Source organism: Anopheles aquasalis, chromosome 3, assembly GCF_943734665.1.
Source record: "Anopheles aquasalis chromosome 3, idAnoAquaMG_Q_19, whole genome shotgun sequence".
Lineage (NCBI taxonomy): Eukaryota > Metazoa > Arthropoda > Insecta > Diptera > Culicidae > Anopheles > Anopheles aquasalis.
Window position 1 is genome coordinate 29,499,096 of NC_064878.1, and position 17,763 is coordinate 29,516,858.

At 45.9% G+C, this 17,763-nt stretch overlaps 2 protein-coding genes across 2 annotated transcripts in view; one reads left to right on the forward strand and one right to left on the reverse strand.

The window, feature by feature from the left end:
• LOC126575302 (protein embryonic gonad) overlaps nucleotides 1-10,515 on the forward strand; it is a 77,731-nt gene extending 67,216 nt beyond the window's left edge. The window contains exon 4 of the mRNA XM_050235932.1: nucleotides 8,398-10,515. Within this exon, the coding sequence (XP_050091889.1) occupies nucleotides 8,398-9,696 (1,299 nt within the window). The 3' untranslated portion in view covers nucleotides 9,697-10,515. The remainder of the gene's footprint in view (nucleotides 1-8,397) is intronic.
• Nucleotides 10,516-10,814: 299 nt separating this feature from the next.
• Nucleotides 10,815-12,477, reverse strand: LOC126578199 (alpha-1-inhibitor 3-like). The gene is made up of 5 exons (XM_050240522.1): nucleotides 12,096-12,477; nucleotides 11,720-12,019; nucleotides 11,234-11,652; nucleotides 11,001-11,154; nucleotides 10,815-10,934 (listed from the first exon to the last, which is right to left on the reverse strand). Exons 1-5 carry the CDS (start codon nucleotides 12,448-12,450, stop codon nucleotides 10,891-10,893), a joined length of 1,272 nt encoding a protein of 423 aa, XP_050096479.1. The 5' UTR covers nucleotides 12,451-12,477; the 3' UTR covers nucleotides 10,815-10,890.
• Nucleotides 12,478-17,763: the final 5,286 nt, after the last annotated feature.

The window sequence follows — 17,763 nt, forward strand, 5'->3', positions numbered from 1 at the left end:
TTTTCGAACCGACGCGGCGTGGAGGTTGTGAGGCGAATGTGTCATCTTCTCGATGATGATACTCGACGATCGTGATCGCGGTGAATGTGTTCCCACCTCTTTTTTTTTTTGCTGTAGAGGGTAGCGATGGTAACGCTGCATAGTTTAACCCCTCTCTCTCTCTCTCTCTCTCTCTCTGCCACTAGCAGTGTGCATCGCATCGGAAGGTCATAATTGGGAGAACGCGCATTGGCCGTGGCCGTGGAGCGGAGGAGTTGGCTCATTTCATTTCTCGCTGTTTTTTGTTGTTGTTGTTGCTGAGACGAGTCGAGTCCTTTCACGTTTCGGAGTGATGGTAAATTAATTTTTCCCAACGCAAAATGCCGATGCAGATGCCGCGATGCTGCTCATTTATGCCAACTTAACAAGCTGCTGGTTTCGTCCTGCTGCCAATTTTTACTGCTGCCCTGCCCTCCTGGCCGTGGCCCTGGCCCTGGAAAGTAGTGTGTCCGGAGTGACACCGCAGACACCGGCCATTAATGGTGAGCGCCAGTGAGCCACGCTAAGTGAGAACGAACTCATTTAATTATTACATTTCTATCCCGAAAGGGAGCCCTCCGGGGTTGCTGTGGTCCTCAAATCAGCAGCTTCCGTTTAAATGCTTTTCGCGGGCCAGATTAGCACTGGACACTGGACAGAGAGCGGAGAGGGAGAGAGAGAGAGAGAGAAAAAGGCTGCGGAATGTTGCCAAGTTGCAAGTTTCAGTGGCGTGGTGCTGCATTAGTAGAGCTGCGCTGTGCTGTAAAACTTCCAACACCCGCCCCGGGGGGGAGACCCAGGGATTCTGCCCGCTATCTGCCGAGGGCTATCGTTACGCGCAGTTCCTCAACGATGACGATGACAACGACGACGACAGTCGCACCGATTGACGAGCATTCGACGGCCCATCACGCCAAGTCAAGTCAGGCCGGTCGGGGGTATGAAAACCGTAATAAATTTTACGGTCCAATCAAACGCACGCACTCGGTTCTGCACGATTGCAGACTCAACTTCCTCCCTGACGCCACTCTCCCTCTCTCTGTCGCTTTGTCAACCAACTCATCCCATCGGCATGTGTCGACGGTTGGTGGTCTAGAGCAGTGCCCGAAAAGCGGGCGAACAGACGATCCCCGGAACCGTTGTGACTGCGTGTGCTTTTTCATCCATTTCATTTGTTAAAATATGGAAGACAGTCCCACCACCACCACCACCTCCACCACAGGGCAGATCCAGATTTGATGCGCTGTGCAAGGTGTGGTCCACCCGGAACCCGCTGGCCTAAGGCGAAAGGCAGCGAGGCAGCTCTCCCTCATCCCCACCAGACACCGTGAACTGGACATTTCTATTCATTTGCGTAAGCCGATCGGGCCGGTCTAGGGCCGCTCTGATACGCTAATGTAGTGTGAAATTTGATTAAACGCGCCCTGCGTGCTTGAAAGCGCCCGAAGAAGACACCACAGAGAGCACAGAGGGCACAGACGGGGCCCACCCGTAGCCGTGCGGCCATTTGTGCGGCGCGGTAATCCGATTCGGTTTTTTTCCGGTGGGCACGGGTTTTTTGGAGAGTCAGCATGGGCACGTGAGGCGCACGGAATCGCCTTTCGACATAGCCTTTCAATTAGCCTTTTGTTGTCCCCGAAGGAGCATGATGTTGCTGAAAGGATCCGCCGGGGGGATGAGTCGTTGTCGTCTTCGCGATTGAATTGAATCGAACCGTTGGTGATCAATGCGATCTCCTTTACGAGATGCTGTGGTTCGGTATCGGAATCTGAGTTTCTAATAATAAACAACCATTTCGGTTTGTTTCCTGATATAATCGGGGGAATACAATCACGGCAGAGGTTTATAGAGAGGAATAGTGCGGTATCTGAAAGTAATGCATCGTGCAATCGTGTTGGCGTTCATGGCAAAGCTCAATTCCCTGGAGCATAGGCATCTAGCTGTAATATGTGGAAAATAGTGTTACTGGTGGTTTGCGCAAAAATAATCGAAGAAATGCGAACTATCTTTGGATACACTCTAGAAATTCAATCGCATTTTGTTATGACAAACATCTAATTCCATATTCCAATACAAGGCCAACTGTCATTTAAAACATAGAATTCAAACACATTGGACTATCAAAGTCTCAAGTTAAGATCAACAGAACACTTCGTATTGGTGAACTTGAGGTCAAAATGATAACTAAACGACTGATGGTTGTACTAGTATATTCCTAGATAATGTTTCTAGGCAATCTTCCGAACGTCATTCCAGATACAGTATGACAGAATGAAGAACAGGCTTGTTAAATCGATATACATGGTCTGTCTCAAAGTAAACAGGATTTTTTCCATAGGAAAGTTTCTGGTGACGCTATGTCAATGTAGGTTTTTTTGTTTGAAAGGTGCATCTTTTAGGGACTTTCAGTCCAAATTTCATGACATATGGTTTACTGGAAGCAAAGTGATGGTGCCTAAAGTGACAGTATGATCGGGTGGTCGGTACAAGCCTTCTGAACGGCCAAAAAGCCAGTATCAAATTTAGCTTTTAAACTCGGTAAAGCGTTTACCAAATTGATTCAGTAAGTTTGTGGCAATCATTTTCTATCCAGTGGCAAAGTTTATGAGTAGTACACGCGTTTCAAAACCGGTCGTGAAGACATTCGTGTCGGCCAAGCCAAGTTTGTGATTACGCAAGGAAGCATCGAACGAATGCAGGATTTGGCAAATAAAAATAAAAATAACAGAGCCAAACGGTTACTACCGAATATTATCTTGATGTTTTGAGATGTTTGATGCATTTTATTTGTCGGATTCTGCAAAAATATCGTGAAGAAGGGATTTTGTGATTATTGCGCCCATAATCGACACTCAACACTGTTTTGTGTACCAAAAACTGTATTTTATCTAAAAATCCTTCACCGTAATCACTTTACATGCTTTTCTGTGGCTTTTAATTATTCGCTAAACTTCATTTGCGGTTGAAAGAAAAACTTTATGCTGATATTTTCGACGTTCAGAAGGCTTGTACCGACCACCCAAACATACTGTCACTTTATGCGACATAATTTTACTTCCAATGGAGCAAATGCCATGAAATTTAAACTGAAAGTCCCGAAAGGATGTACCTTTCTAAAAAAAAAAACAAACATTAACATAACGCCATAAATATTCACAAAATGATGAAATGCCTGTTCTTATTCAGCTCTTTCGTTCCATTACGTAAGGCTTTTGAGGACAAATAGAATAGAAAAGTCTTCCGGTGATCACCGCTAAGGAAAAACCTCACCCCAAACCTCATCTGCCACCTCGCTTCGTATTGATTTGATGTAAAACCAACTATTTACCATGCCAACCACCAATGACACGTGTACAATGATCGATTTAGCCATTTCTCACGAAACAGTGTCCAAGGATCCTCGCCGTTGCTCGCCTTGCCGCTACGCCAATGCCACAGTCCATCAACAATGCCTGACGTCATCAAGTGTCTGTGGCCTGGAACCGACGAAGAAAAAAAAACCCCTTTTCGTCCACTCCATGTTTGGCAGCTGACCAGTTCAGTATGGTTCCAGTTCCGTTACAGTCGTCTGTCCATCAGATGATGATTCAAAATGTGCTTACTTTTGGGGCGAATTCATGTCGGACCCAACCCTGGGGTTAACGTGCAATTCAAATCACAGTTGAGACTCGCTAAGTGAGCCCCCGGGAGAGACCTCGGCTGTCTGGGAGTGTGATAAACTCTCGACCACAAAAAAAAAATCCACTCCAAACCACGCCACAGCGCACACACCTCGGGGTGCTACAATAAAACGCGGGTGCGCAGGTGCAAAATCTCAAATAAACAGCCACGGTTACCACTCGGACCGAGGAACGGTCCACATTCCACGAGACGGAATTCAGGCTCCCCCTTCCCCTCCCTGGGTGGTGAGCGGCAATTGAAAATCGTGTTGCTGTCGAAGATGTCCAACTGTCACCGGGGCGGGAGAAGCAACAGCCGGTGACGGCGTTGACGAGCATCTTGAAACCCCTTCGGGTGTTGCTGCTGCTGCTGCTGCTGTCCGGTGGCTGAAGGTGGCGCATAATGGGCTGATGTTTCAATCAGCTTCCATCGGACCCCCGAAAAACGTGGTGTTTTGTGTGTAGTGAGCGCTCCTCCGCCCCGAGGCTGTCGTTCGGTCGTTCGAGGGGATATATATATATTTTTTTTTTGGAGATGTTTTGTGACCCCCACTTCAACGGTCCATTTCTACTCCCCCGGGGGGGGGGGGGGGGGGGGCTAAGCGTTGCGGGAGCTGGTTGGCGTGATTTCGAGAAAATTTCTCACGCTTCGACACCGGACAAACCGACCCGGCTTTGGAGGCAGAGGGGTGCTCAAAGTTTGACTGCTTGTCTCGTTCACTGTTTGGCCTGGGCGCCCGGGTACTTTGGCTGCTCCTCCTGGTGTAGTGTTCCGCCAATTTCACCGTGATCTGGTGCTGCTGAAGACGCTGAAGGGCAATGTTGCCATCCATTTGCACCCCAAAGAGAGCGAGAGAGAGAGAGTGAGTCGCGCCTTTTGGGAGGGGGGAGCCTTTCCATCGTTGTGTTTTATGGCCAATTTGCTAGATTTATGATTCGTGATGGAATGCCACGAACCGAGCAGCATCGGAGCAGCTCTGTTTGGTCGTAAAAGGACGCTCTTCCTGCTGCCTGCCACTCCTTTCCTCTCCGTTTGGCATCCCCGATACGCTAGACCTACTTCCTCTGTGACAAGACCTCGCCATCGCGCATCGAGGCTGAATTTAGATACTCTGTCAGCAGCGTGCGCGTACGCAACTACCCGGCACTTCCTTACGTCATCACCTCCTCGCTGACAGGCCCTTCCATTGCGATCGAGCAAGTGCAGCAAGTTCCATAAATCGCATCGTGAATCGGTAGCGAAGGGTTTTTTTTTGGTCTCTTCTCGGAGTGAGGCCGCGAATCTTCACAATCTTCGACTCGGCTGCTACGGTCGCCTTCTCTTCGACATCCGGATTGCGATGGCGATCGTGTTGCCGATCATGATGATGATGATGCTGATGATGATGATGTTTCGTATTGCACACCACATCACGAGTGGCGAGCATCATCAATAGCAAGGTGGTGGAACGCGGTTGGTAGTCGATTCGATTGTTCCAATCTTTGATCATCATTGAGCATCTTCACTGCCCGGTCGAAGGTGCCAACGCGCAGGCACTGGCCGCTCACTTAACCGGGGGGGTATCGTGCCAGCGCCTGTGTATGTACACCGATGACAGTCAATGTCATCCGCTGCGTTATAGCGACGGCAGCAACCACAACGACGACGATCACGGGGTGAATTGAAATGTGTTTAATTCCGTGCGTCCTTGATCTCGCCCTCGCGGCAGTGGGAGAAGATCAACCGGTCGTTACGATTACTACCAGCAGCTTTGGTACCTCGAGCCGGAGGTACGGATGTGCACCGGATCACCAGCAACCACGGGTGGTCGCCAGTGTGTTGCGACTGTGTTGCGAATGGATTGGATTGGATTATTGCTTCGTTTTTTTTTCTTCTTCCATGTTCTTTTAATTCGTTGTGGACTGGCTGGTGAGCAGGCAGGCAGGCAGGCTCGATTAGCACACTAACTCCCATCATTATCATCAGCGGCATCAGCACACAGGTGCTGCTGATCCGGTACCCGGTGGTGCTACACTTTCCAGTGGATCTGGTGGCTGCACAATCGGTTCACGATCGCGCCACATACACCTACAGCACATTCCGAGGTGCTGCGCTAATTCTAAGGCAGCAAACGGAGATCATTAGTCGATATTTACGATCGTAGTGGCCGGGGAGCTTAGAAGTGAACGCCACTGGGCAACCTTGGCAACCGGGGGGGTTGATTAGCTGGACGGGAGTTCCGTCAAGGGACTCCCGTTCCTGCAGCGCGAACGAGATGCGCCAATTGAGGAATCAATCCAAGAGAACGTATCCCTTTCCCCGTTGTCCGATACTGACATTTAACATTTGGAGCATTCTTTGCCAGTACCAAGCGCCAGCGGGAGGTGCAATATACTACCATGATCAAAAATAAACCGGAATTTGGTCATAAAAAGAAAAGTACTTGTTTATTCTTCAAAATTCAAATTGTCCCCTTCAAAGTAGTCCCCGTCGGATGCAATGCACTTGTGCCAGCGTTTGATCCACTCCTCAAAACTTTTCTGGAGTCGATTTTTAGTATAATCATTAGTGTCACCGGCGATTTTAGCTTTATTGCCTCCACACTCTCAAATCGAGTTCCTCGTAGTGGGTTTTTGAATAAATTTAATAGGAAAATGTCACATAATACGATATCAGGTGAATTGACCGGTTGTTGAATGATATTGGTGTTGTTTTTGATGAGAAACTCACGAATAATCAACGCATTATGAGATGGCGAATTATCGTCATGGAGAATCCACTAGTTGTTACACGACAAAGCAGATTTTTTTGTTTGCGGATAAATCCAAATGATATGTTGGTGGTCTCAGCTATCTCCCTTATCGTCAATTTACGCTTTTCGATCAACAATTTTCGGATTTCATCGAGGTTTTCGTCAGTTTTGGATGTCAATTCCCTTCCAGGACGACAATCGTCCTCAACAGCCTCACGACCACTTTTAAAGCGTTCATACCACTGGTACACCTGTGTTTTTGATAGAGTATTGTCACCATAACACTTTTGTATCATTTTTAATGTGTCGGAACACTTAATTTAATTTTTAAAGTTGTTCATGTTTTGAATCAATTTTAAAAATCGCCATGACGTAAAATCTTAATGCAAATAAATCTATGCTGTAAACGTAAATGAAGAGCAAGCTGAAACTTGGCATGTGCATCACTAATAGAGCCGTCAACGTAATAAAAAAAAAACAGAATTCAAAATTGATAAGCCCGCGCGGAATAAATTCAAAATTCCGGTTTATTTTTGATCATGGTAGTAGATGTAGAATCCAGGCATTAAGGCAACACTGCAGCTGCATACTGAGTATGCGGCATTCGGTTGATCAAAGATTCATCGCGCTGACTCATGCACCCAACCTGCAAAGTGGCCGTAACGTGGGCTTTACGTCCATTCCGACCGTCGTTCTGCTTATAGATTAAACTCCCTGATGTGCCAGCGAAAATCCGGCTGAGAAGCTTGTCAAACGCAGCTCTCGGTGATCGGCAGCAGGATTAATAGCAAAAGAATTAATTACTCCAGCACTTCAGCCCCTCAGCTCCTCGGTACTCCAGCACCTTCGTCCACCATACTGGCCACCAGTAAAAGATGATAATGAAGTTGCAATTGAAAATGAAACAAATCCCGCTAGTAGCACCAACCAGCTGCAATGGAGGATGTTGATCCGGATCCCCTCCAATCGAACAGCTGGAATAGCTTTTGAGTTGCACAGTACCACGACTGCAGCTTCACTCCCTGCGCTACCCGGTTAATGAAAATGAATTATGAAATGTTGCAGCACGCCACACAACCGTCACACGTCTCCAATGGGCACATAGTTGCGCCAGGTGTTTGCTGTAAGCGTGTTGACGGGCTTGCGAGAGTCCTCGGCCTCAGGGGCCTAGCGTTCAGACAAGTCAATATACCGACGGTAGCGCGCCGGCCAGTTGATAAGACATTGATGAAGTGACCAGTGAACATGTGGTGTTACTGTGGCACTGCCAGCCACTGCCAAGCGGTGAACCAAAGTTTGAAATGCGCTGATGAGAATGCACTATCGGGCTGTCTCGGTCCGGCAGTCGAGCTCAGTCGTTTGAGCGATGGATGAATGTAGATGAAAGATTTATCATTCTCCGGACCGACCGGCCGATCGGACAAGTCAATCGAGGCCGTCACTAGTTTTTTGCCAGAGGAGCAGTAGTGGGTCCTGCGGCTTTTTCGCCATCTGGCGTGAAAAGATTTGATAATACGATTCAGATAAGATTAATGCTTCGTGCCCGGTGCATCGGTCGATGGTTTTAGTGCGATCGAACCCTGTAAGTGAGGTAGATGCCATCAAAACGCAAGATTCCATCAGCAAAGTTCAACAGATACCGCACCGCGTATGGATCGAGCACTGGAAGATCGAGTAGAATTGGATTTGGTCGATCTCCACTGCCATCGTGGTATGCAAGGTATGAGTATCGTGCCACTTCAATATTCACCACAATTTGAGTCGCTAAATTGTGCGACTGACATGCAGGCACAGTACTCTGCAATCATGCAAAGCGACCGCAGTGGAACCGCTTGAATCTTGCCCTCTCTAAACGAACTCCAACGACGACGAATGCAAATTAACTTAGCGACAGTCAGCGACAAATACGTACATTGTGTTACTCATCGTTTGCCATCCTGCTAATGATCTTTCTTTCTTTCTCTCTCTCTTGTTCCTCTTTTCCGCAGTCATTCTTCGGCCGGACCTACAACAATTTGTCGTCGATTTCGGAATGCAAGAACAATGGCGAGTGTGTCATCAACAAGAAGAACCGAACCGCTTGCAAGGCCTGCCGGCTACGCAAGTGTCTCGTGGTGGGCATGTCGAAAAGTGGCTCACGGTACGGTCGACGATCGAACTGGTTCAAGATACACTGCTTGCTCCAGGAACAGCAACACCAGCATCAACAGCACCAGCAGCAGCAGCAGCAACAAGAGAAAAGTTCCCCTGGCCATAGCAATCCCTCGAGCAACACCAATACTAACAATGCTTCACACTGTAGTAGCGGTAGCAATAACAACAACAACAACAACACCAGCACTAGTACGATCAGCAATGGCACTAGCAACGAGAACAGCAACAACAGCACCACCGGCTCCCCGGGCCTCTCGATCTCGAACGGATTCCACTCCACGGCCAGCTTTCTGTCAACTCTCTGTACCAACAACAATAACAACAATAACAACATCAACATCAACAACAATAATAACAACAACAACAACAACAAGATAAATAATAATAATATCCCGGTGAAGAAGGGACTGAAGCGGCCAAGCACACCGAGCGATTCCGGAGCGTCTTCGGCGGATCCGGATGAAGGGGGTGGTGGTGGCGGAGGCGGAGGGGGAGGACCAGGTGGGGTGCCGAGTGCGTTCGTGGCCACCGGTGTTGAGGTGGGGCGTCTCACCGATCGTCCAGACCAGATCGTCAGCGGTCTGCCGTTGAAGTTGCCACCCAAGTTGCCCCGAACACCGCCCATCCACTCTGCCACCCTGCAGTCCCTGTCCGATACGTACCGGCCACTGCTCCTGGGGGACCGTATGTCCCCGTTTCTGCCAACCATGCCATTCGGACGATCGGACGGCAGTACGTCCGGAGCGGCGGCCGCGGCAGCAGCAGCAGCAGCAGCAGCAGCGTCCTTCTTCCCCGTACCATTCTCACTTCCACCGGTGGCGGTCTCGTTGGAGATGCTGGCGGCGTCCACCGGTCATGCGGTCTCACCGGGGGCCTCATTGTCGATGCCGGGGGTGGGCTGTCGGCGCGATGAGCAGAGTGAACCGATCGACCTGTCCATGAAGTCTAAGTCATCGTCCAGATCGTCGTCTGAGTCACCGCGCCACCGGATAGACAGTAGCTCGCCCCTGCTCGCCGACGCTAGCCACGATTCCGCCCGCAGCCAGCACCTAGCGCTGCTGACACCGATGGCCACCAAAACAGTTCCTCTCGATCTGTCCACCTTTGTGCGAAGCAAAGCCTTGTCCGGGTGAAAAGAGCACTTTTACTCTAACACAGTTTAGGATCGCGCGTAATCGCACCCTCGCAAGTGGACAAGACAAACGTCTTTGATTGTATGTGTCGTGTTAAGTTGTGTCGTGTTGTGAATTGGCTCGTGTAGGCCGCGTGCTGAGAACGAGCTAGCCAGTAAAAAACAAAAGGGACACTTTTGCCAGTCGTGTTAGAACGGAAGGAGCACTAAACACGGGGGAACTACTACACGCGAGTGTGTTATCAAAATGATTGCAGTGAATCAATGTGTTCATGCACGTCATCCCGTCAACTCAGCTGCCACAGTTATTGGAATCGTTAGGGTGCACGTCGCGGAGCACTTGCACGCCGGAGGAATGCATTGCGAGGAGCTTAGCTTAGGGTAAAGAAGGTGATTCCGCTGGTAGAGTGTTGCTCTCTCTCCTCTTGGTGCCAGATAACAAACAGTGTACAAATCCGAAGCTGACGCGAATGATCTGAGGCGCGGACTGCAGGTAGCATTCGTTTGCTTATCATCGAACCATCCTTTCCGATTAGGTCGCGAGGTTACACCCATTACACCGTTGCGTACTTGGATTAATTTATTTATTAGCGGAAGTGAGCACTGATCCGCATACCCGCTGTCGTCAGTTGTTCTTGAAAGCTAAGCAGGTGTAGACGCAAATGTAATGATCGTTTTCATCGAAATTCCTATCTCTCTTTCCGTTCTGTACCGCCGAACCTATGCCACCGACAATTGAGGGCGTGACTGTAAATAGAAATGTTTGTTTTTTAACTATGTTTATTATAATTTGTACTGAACGAAATCTATTTATAATATAAATGCATTTGTAGTGAAATAAATACTTGTTTGTTTGAATATCTACGAAAGGTGGTGAGTGCGTTTGGTTTATTTTTTAATGGAAGCTGTTTGTATTGATATGAAGATTTGTCCGAAGCAGGAGTAGCGTACACGTTATATTTAACTTCTTAGCTGTTATTCTCTCTTTCTCTCTCTCTCTCTCTCTCTCTCTCTCTCGCTCCCTTGCTCTCTCGCATCTGTATGTTGATAATATTTATTATTTTTATTGCGGTATTCGTTCTTGACTATTGCACAAAGATTGAGATTCGAAGGTGGTACGTGATGATCGTGATTTAATATATATGATTAGGTAAGTTAACATCCATTTTCACAGCAGCAATCGTCGCAGACAATTTCATATCAACTCATGGCAATCGAACATTATTATCGCATTTAACTCTACAGAAATTCGGAGAAGAATATAAGATTATTAATCGTTTAACAAAACGGCCCTTTTGTTATTACCTGGGCGGTAGGTATCTTGCACCTTGATGTATGAGGGATGCCTCTCTCGCATTTTAAACCTTCTGTACACGAAAACGCTGAAGCAATTCGTCTCGTTCCCGATATGGTTGTAGTGTACCAGTACCGTCGTTCCACCATGTAGTATCTCAATTCTCTGGGGAGTTGAAAACAATGAAAAGGATTTTTTGAAGTGAATGATCCGGTCTACTAGTCAGTCTACAACAAATGCTTACACTGATGGGATTGATAGTCGTTTTCAACTCAACTACAGAATGATTCTCCATCGAGTAGCCTATTGGTATGCTCACTTCCACAAGCGTGCCGTTTGAATGATCATCTCGATCTTCCGGAATGAAGCTGAGGCAAATAAAAAGTTCTTTCATCCACTCAGAGGGAGTCGTTAGCTTGGTGAGTTGTAAGTCGAAACGGGGCATAAAGTGCATCAAATTTAGACGGTATTGCCAGTTGATCTGAATCACTCCAGACCCTAAACTCTTTACGATCGCTGTTAGTGTCCTGGTATTATTCGGAACAGATTTAATCGTGATGTTCTCATTGAAATCCGAATTTACATGCATCGATTTTTCAATGGTATCGTGAAAGATTGATACATTATAATTGTTTTGAAGATCCTTTAAAGACTGTTGATCGGCTGCAAATTAAAGTAAAGCTTTATACGCTGTTTAATCATCCTGGCATAACATATTTCTGTAACTCACGATAAACGGTTAAGTCAACTGGTATGGCGTCATCTTTAGACGTCTCGTCTATGAAAAGCGGAATATCGAACGATTGATTTGAGGGGGTATCATCATCGAAATGTATACGTTGAGACTTCAGAAGCAATACGTCTTCCGGAAGAACTACTATTATTTTCTTGAAGCTATCCGAGATAACGCCTTGCATGATCGATGCATTCACCCGGATCTCCAACTCACCTAGCTTCATTGCTTTTATTAGGAACAAGACTGGTGCATCAGAATTCGGAGGAACAGATACAGTTTTCGTATCTTTGGCTACTGAGTATGACATTGAGATATTTTTTAATTATCAGATGCAGTCAACCTACACGAATAAAACGTTTTCCCTACATACCTGCACCAGGACGACCAATAAAATGCATTTGATTCATTGCGTTAAACATCGTCACGTTGGCCTCAAACTCTTCTCCAATTGAGCTTAACAGAGTAAAATGAAGTGATACCGTCTCGTAACGTTTGATCGTGCGTGGCAGATGGTCCAAAATGAAGAAGATTTTGGCTGCCGAGAACGTGATCCGTTTCTTCACGATACCCAAACCATATTTTGGATCAATTGAAAATCCAGTTATGCACCAAGAGGTTGTTGAATGAGGCACTGTCACTTCAAGTGCGTACCTTCCTGATGGAGGGATAGTCAAAGTCTGCCACAACCACGACTCCCAAAATTCGGTTCTGTATGGGCCAGGCATACCGTAGCGAGGGGCGTTTGGATATATTCCACGTGCCATATATCGAAGATTACCTACAAATTAAAGTAAATTTTTTAAATTAAAAGTTGTACTGATTTATCGTTTGCGCCTACCGGGAATAGCAATTGATTCATCAGTAACCATAGCAAATATTTCATGGGTATACTGTAATAGTTTTGTTGCATGAGTTATAAAATCTTACGGAGAATCATGTTCAATAACTATAATATACTTACCGGCGCGAAATAATAGGGGTTTGAAAAGATATAATTGTGCGGAGAAAACTGCGCCCATACATATTGAAATAAGATATCGTGATTCCCACCGTGCTGTGACAAACGTTGGTCATAAGCAGCCAAAGCCACGAAGGCTCCTGGACGGCCCCGGATCGCTAACTCAATCTCGTCCCCGGGATCAACGCCATCTTCGCTGATGTTTTCTTCGATTTTTATCTGAAGCTGTAATGCCATACGTAAGTTTGTAAAACATCATTCCTTTAAATAGTTTATTCTCCTTCTTCCGATAATTGTTTTTTTTTGTTCTTACTGGGTTAGCAAGATCGTTCATAAATAGGTCTATTTCACTCTGTAACAACGATTTACGCACAGTAGTGATGACTATGAACTTCGATCGAGGTATAAGCTTCTCAGACATCATTAATTGAAACGAGTATCTGTTCATTTGGTTTGGTCTAAACAAGCCTGCATCAACGATGTTTCCATGTTTAATAATGTAGTAGACAAGAATGGACATGTTATGGGAGCACGTGACCAGTAGCCTAAACATTCGGTTAAATTTGACGCTGCAACGATCATCAATAATCAGCACGATCAAGTTCAATTGGTTGGATTTGTTTCAATGAAAGTGTACCGCGTTAGTAGTTCTACTTTGATGTACTTATCATCAAGTGAATTAGCGCTGTCAACCTTTTTTATCGACTCTCCTAAAATCGTTTGAGCGCCATCATACACCTATCATTTGGAGATCCAACAGGAAATGTTACTTCTATGTTGTTTTGTGAATTTGCTACAAACTCACATATAACCAAGTCAGATTCGATGACTTATTTGTGGGTATGGAGAAAGTAATATCACCGTTCATATTACTTGTGAAATTTTGCCGATAGTCATACTCTGGACCTTCAACTTCAACCTGCAGGGTAACGCATTTTTCTGGTTTATCATTCTGATCAGTTACTGCCAATGTGGCGGTGAATGGCGATCCCGGATGATACGTCAGATCTTTATTACGTATCTTCATTTTGTATCTGGAATCGAACACATGTATCCATTTCATATTGATGATTTTCTGATCTGAAAATATTGAGCAGCAAACATCATTATGTGTGAAACAAACATATACCGCTATGTTGCATCCATTACTTGTATATTGCTCGGTAAAGGTGAAACTCAGTTCCAAAGCTATTGCAGGAAAGGCAATTTGCAGCTGTTCCTCAAAAGGTATATAGATTTGTCGTTTTCCATTCACATTCCATGTGTGGGTGTTAGCTACTATACTGTTTCCGAATCTTGTTTTAATCGAACTGATAGTCAAATTGCCCCTGACCGGCTTTCCTAAATAATTATTAACCTCTATCGTTAGATTGAGCGCCTGATGCTCTCGAAGTGGTACAATCGTCGGGTATATACTGAAATTGACCGAATGCATGTCAAAATGTCTCACTTCAAATGTACGCGAAACCAACCCATAACCGTTTGTCTTTGTTTGGATATTGTATGTTCCTAGTACAGCTATGGTAGGAATGGCTATTTGGTTTTCAAATATTCCGCTGTTTAGACTGACATTTGGCCATTCTTGTATCACCTTATTATTCGGATCGTATACGTATAAGGAGAATGGTGCTGCATCTGACGAAGCTGGTTTTAGATCACCATCAAGCACAATCACTCGAAACTGTAATATTTCACCTGGAGCGACGAATGGTTTGTTTAACTGTATAAATCGACTATCTTGATACAACGATCTATAATAGAGTATTGCTTCGTGATAAATGTTAACTATAGAACTAGTAGAAAGTTGTTTTCCTTCGATTATGATCTTGTATTTTCTTGATGTTATGTTGCTTGGTATCTGTAAAATGTTAATAACAAACTGTGAGTTACCAAGATTTCACATCGTTCAATTTATTAATTAAAACTCACTTTAAAGGTTACTATCTCGATTGTATCTACCATAACCTTCACCGTCTGCGTAAGATTATGCACGACAGAGCGATCATCGTAGTTTAATCCTTCTAGACGAACGTTTAACAAACACTCGTTGTTAGTCTCATCAAGGATGTTACCGATCACAATCGTGTAGTCTCGATTTTTTTGAAAATATCTGGGCCCAATGATCAGTATACTGTTCAAGCGAAAATGGGTTTTCAGATAACGGCAACGAAAGAAACAAATGTTCCACTTACGTTGCTCCTGGATTGATCCACAGCAGGACAAACAACGCACTCAATTTCATCACTAGATTCATTTTTGTGCCGTACTTTCTATGCGTGCCTTTTAATTGCCACTTGCTTCAGGACTGAGCTTAAAATTAGCTTGGTCTGCGATCCGGTTTTGTTTCTCAAAATGCAACGCAGCCAACGTTATCACTGTATGTTTGTTGGTTGCACACAATGAACTTCGAACAATCAGTAAGGTTGATTATAGTTACTAACAGAGCACGTTAATGTAGGTCAATAAGGTCTCGAGCGATTAGCTAGTGGCTGTTCGAGTCGGAGGATAAATTATGCTATTCCTTTGCATGTATGAGAAAAACCACGACGTATTTTTGCTGACGCGTGGCGATGACTACATCATCGACGAAATGTTGATAAGCCCTTCCTAGTCTAGAGCATTAAAAAGCCAGCTATACAGCTCAAATTTCTATCATCAATCTGCCTGGCATTAGAGTTTTGGGCGTCAGTTGTTCCCGTTTATCTATGTTCCGATTATAGCATAGCCTCACGGATGAAGAAGGATGATCTTGGCCGAATACCCAGTGGTTGCAACACGACATTTCGTTCTTTCGATTTAGGTTGATATTGTATGCACTCTATAAAGAATTTAGTCATTTAGTCGGTTGATATACGGTCACATACAGCTCGAGAAATAATTTCTATCATCAAAAGCATAAGTCATGACATGGAATTCAAATAGTTGCTAAATAAAAAAAAATCAAATGGTTCACATACTCGTTAACATAATGTGGAATCTGATGAGGCTAGAGATAGCCCGTACATTATGTTTACGGAGTGCCCAATTAATATGACTAATAGTTTAGCTAGCCCATATCTATCTCAGTATATTGTAATGGAGTAACATGCGCTCGAAGCAAGCAGCACAGAAAGTGGCCCCGCGTGCGTAAGCAGACATTCACTTTGCAGATCGTTCAATATTTATATGATGTCATAAATAACAATATGTTATAAATGTCACGTTCACAACATGATTACTTTTTCCATCCGGTCAGGCTCATCAATTCGCTTCAAGCTCATCAATTCCGGTGTCTGCAATCCCGATGTGAAACAATAAAAAAAACGACTATTTTAATCCACCGGGCACCGTGGATGCCCATCAATCAGGCAGGGGCGCATGAAATGACGAATAAGCATAAAGGTATGGGAGTCTCGACAGATAAGGACAACCATTTCGATGATCACGCGCTGACGCACTGGAGCACTGCTATCTCACGATGAAGCTATGGACATTGAAGCCTGAATGAAGCCATTCTACTAAAATGCTAATGTAATGCGCCATATTTTGCTATCTTATTGTTGAGTAGGGTTGTTAGGGTATGCTTTTGCTATTTAGCGATCGTAACGGAGCATTTCTCGATATTCGGATGTTCCACGAGACTGCTTTCCAGTATCCTCGGTAGATAGCAGCAGTTCAGATCAAACTTCCATGGCCAAAAGCCAAGATTTAAAACAATTGTGGAAGTTGTCTTCCATTGCATTATTATTATCCCAAAAGCTCTAGAAACCACGTTCTCTTCCATGCTCTCAGGTTCTCTCGTTCCATCACGAACTCGAACAGTTGACGTGCTTCGTGCTCCCGAAAAAAGAAGCGTCCCTTGCCCCGGTATATGTGTGTTTTCCATTTCACGGGCAATTAAAAATAATCGACTCGTTAATACACTTGATTAAACGGTTTCAATTAATTTAAATGGATCATTTTTATCATTCTCTGTTTACCTTCTCCGGGGTCGCCCCAGGTTGGCTGGAGACCGTTTTGGGCTCCGGGGACCCCACAAATTACCCCGGTGCGCCTCCTGGCCCATGCGCTTGGCCATTAACACTGACCGAGTGACAACCAGGGCAACAAGGGAAGGGCGGTGCCAGTACTGATAGGACGCCCGATGGCTTAAGGCAGATCATGATCGAAGCCCAAATTTAAGGCCCCCCCTCCAGGGGCATTATACAATACCCACCCCGCATCGAGAGACCTACCGCCAACGGGCAATGCAAATGTGTGTTGCATTGACTGGTTGGCGCACTTTGTTACCTTCGTCCGCTCGCAGGCCTCCACTAGGGCCACAGATTCCCCCCCCCCCTCCCCACCGAAAAAAAACGGGGTCGTAAATATGACAAAGTATCCATATTTCTTCGTCGATCGATTTCACTCACCGTTTCAAAGCAGCAGCAGCACCGAGGGGTAATCGAAAGATGGAAGTATGCAGATAACTATCCACACCAAGGGACCCGATCGATGAGACCATCGGGGTCCGCGGGATCCGATGATCGATTTGAATGCGTTTTGGGGTTGAATTTCAGTCGCTGCGTGGACGGACGTGTGCGCTCGTTGGTCAGCGGTGCAATCGCTGATGATCGCGCCGATGGCTGGTTGGTTGGCTGTCATCGATCGCGCATCGCCACCACCACCACCACCACGGATCGCATTCCGATGCCACGGCCACGGGGTCATTAATCGCGGGGTGAGGGGTGGCCGTTTTTCCGTTTCAACATTAAAATAGAGTACATTTGAATGCAAATTCCGCGAGCCCGGGCAGATTTATCTCATCGCACCGAGCGCACCGCGCGCACCACAGATCCATCTTCCGATTATGTCCGATTGATGGGTACTCGGGTCATAAAGACCCCGGGCATGCGCACTAGGAAGGGGAGCAAGCCATTTACGTGTGAAAACAGCAATCCGGGAGGGGTGGTACGTGCATAAACATGCTGTCGCTGCTGTTCGCATAATTCACAGGCCGAGCAAGATACGGTGCGGCTACTGGTGCGGATCGCTGCTGTAGCCGAAGAGGACATTCGTCAAAATGGTAACATAGTGATGGGCAGAGGTAATACGGTAGCCA

Coding starts and splice junctions, on each gene's coding strand:
- LOC126578199 (XM_050240522.1), bottom strand. CDS start 12,450: ATGCCTGGCCCATACAGAACCGAATTTTGGGAGTCGTGGTTGTGGCAG. Junction 12,020..12,095: donor TATTGGTCGTCCTGGTGCAG/GTATGTAGGGAA, acceptor TGTCATACTCAG/TAGCCAAAGATACGAAAACT. Junction 11,653..11,719: donor AGTTGACTTAACCGTTTATC/GTGAGTTACAGA, acceptor TTTAATTTGCAG/CCGATCAACAGTCTTTAAAG.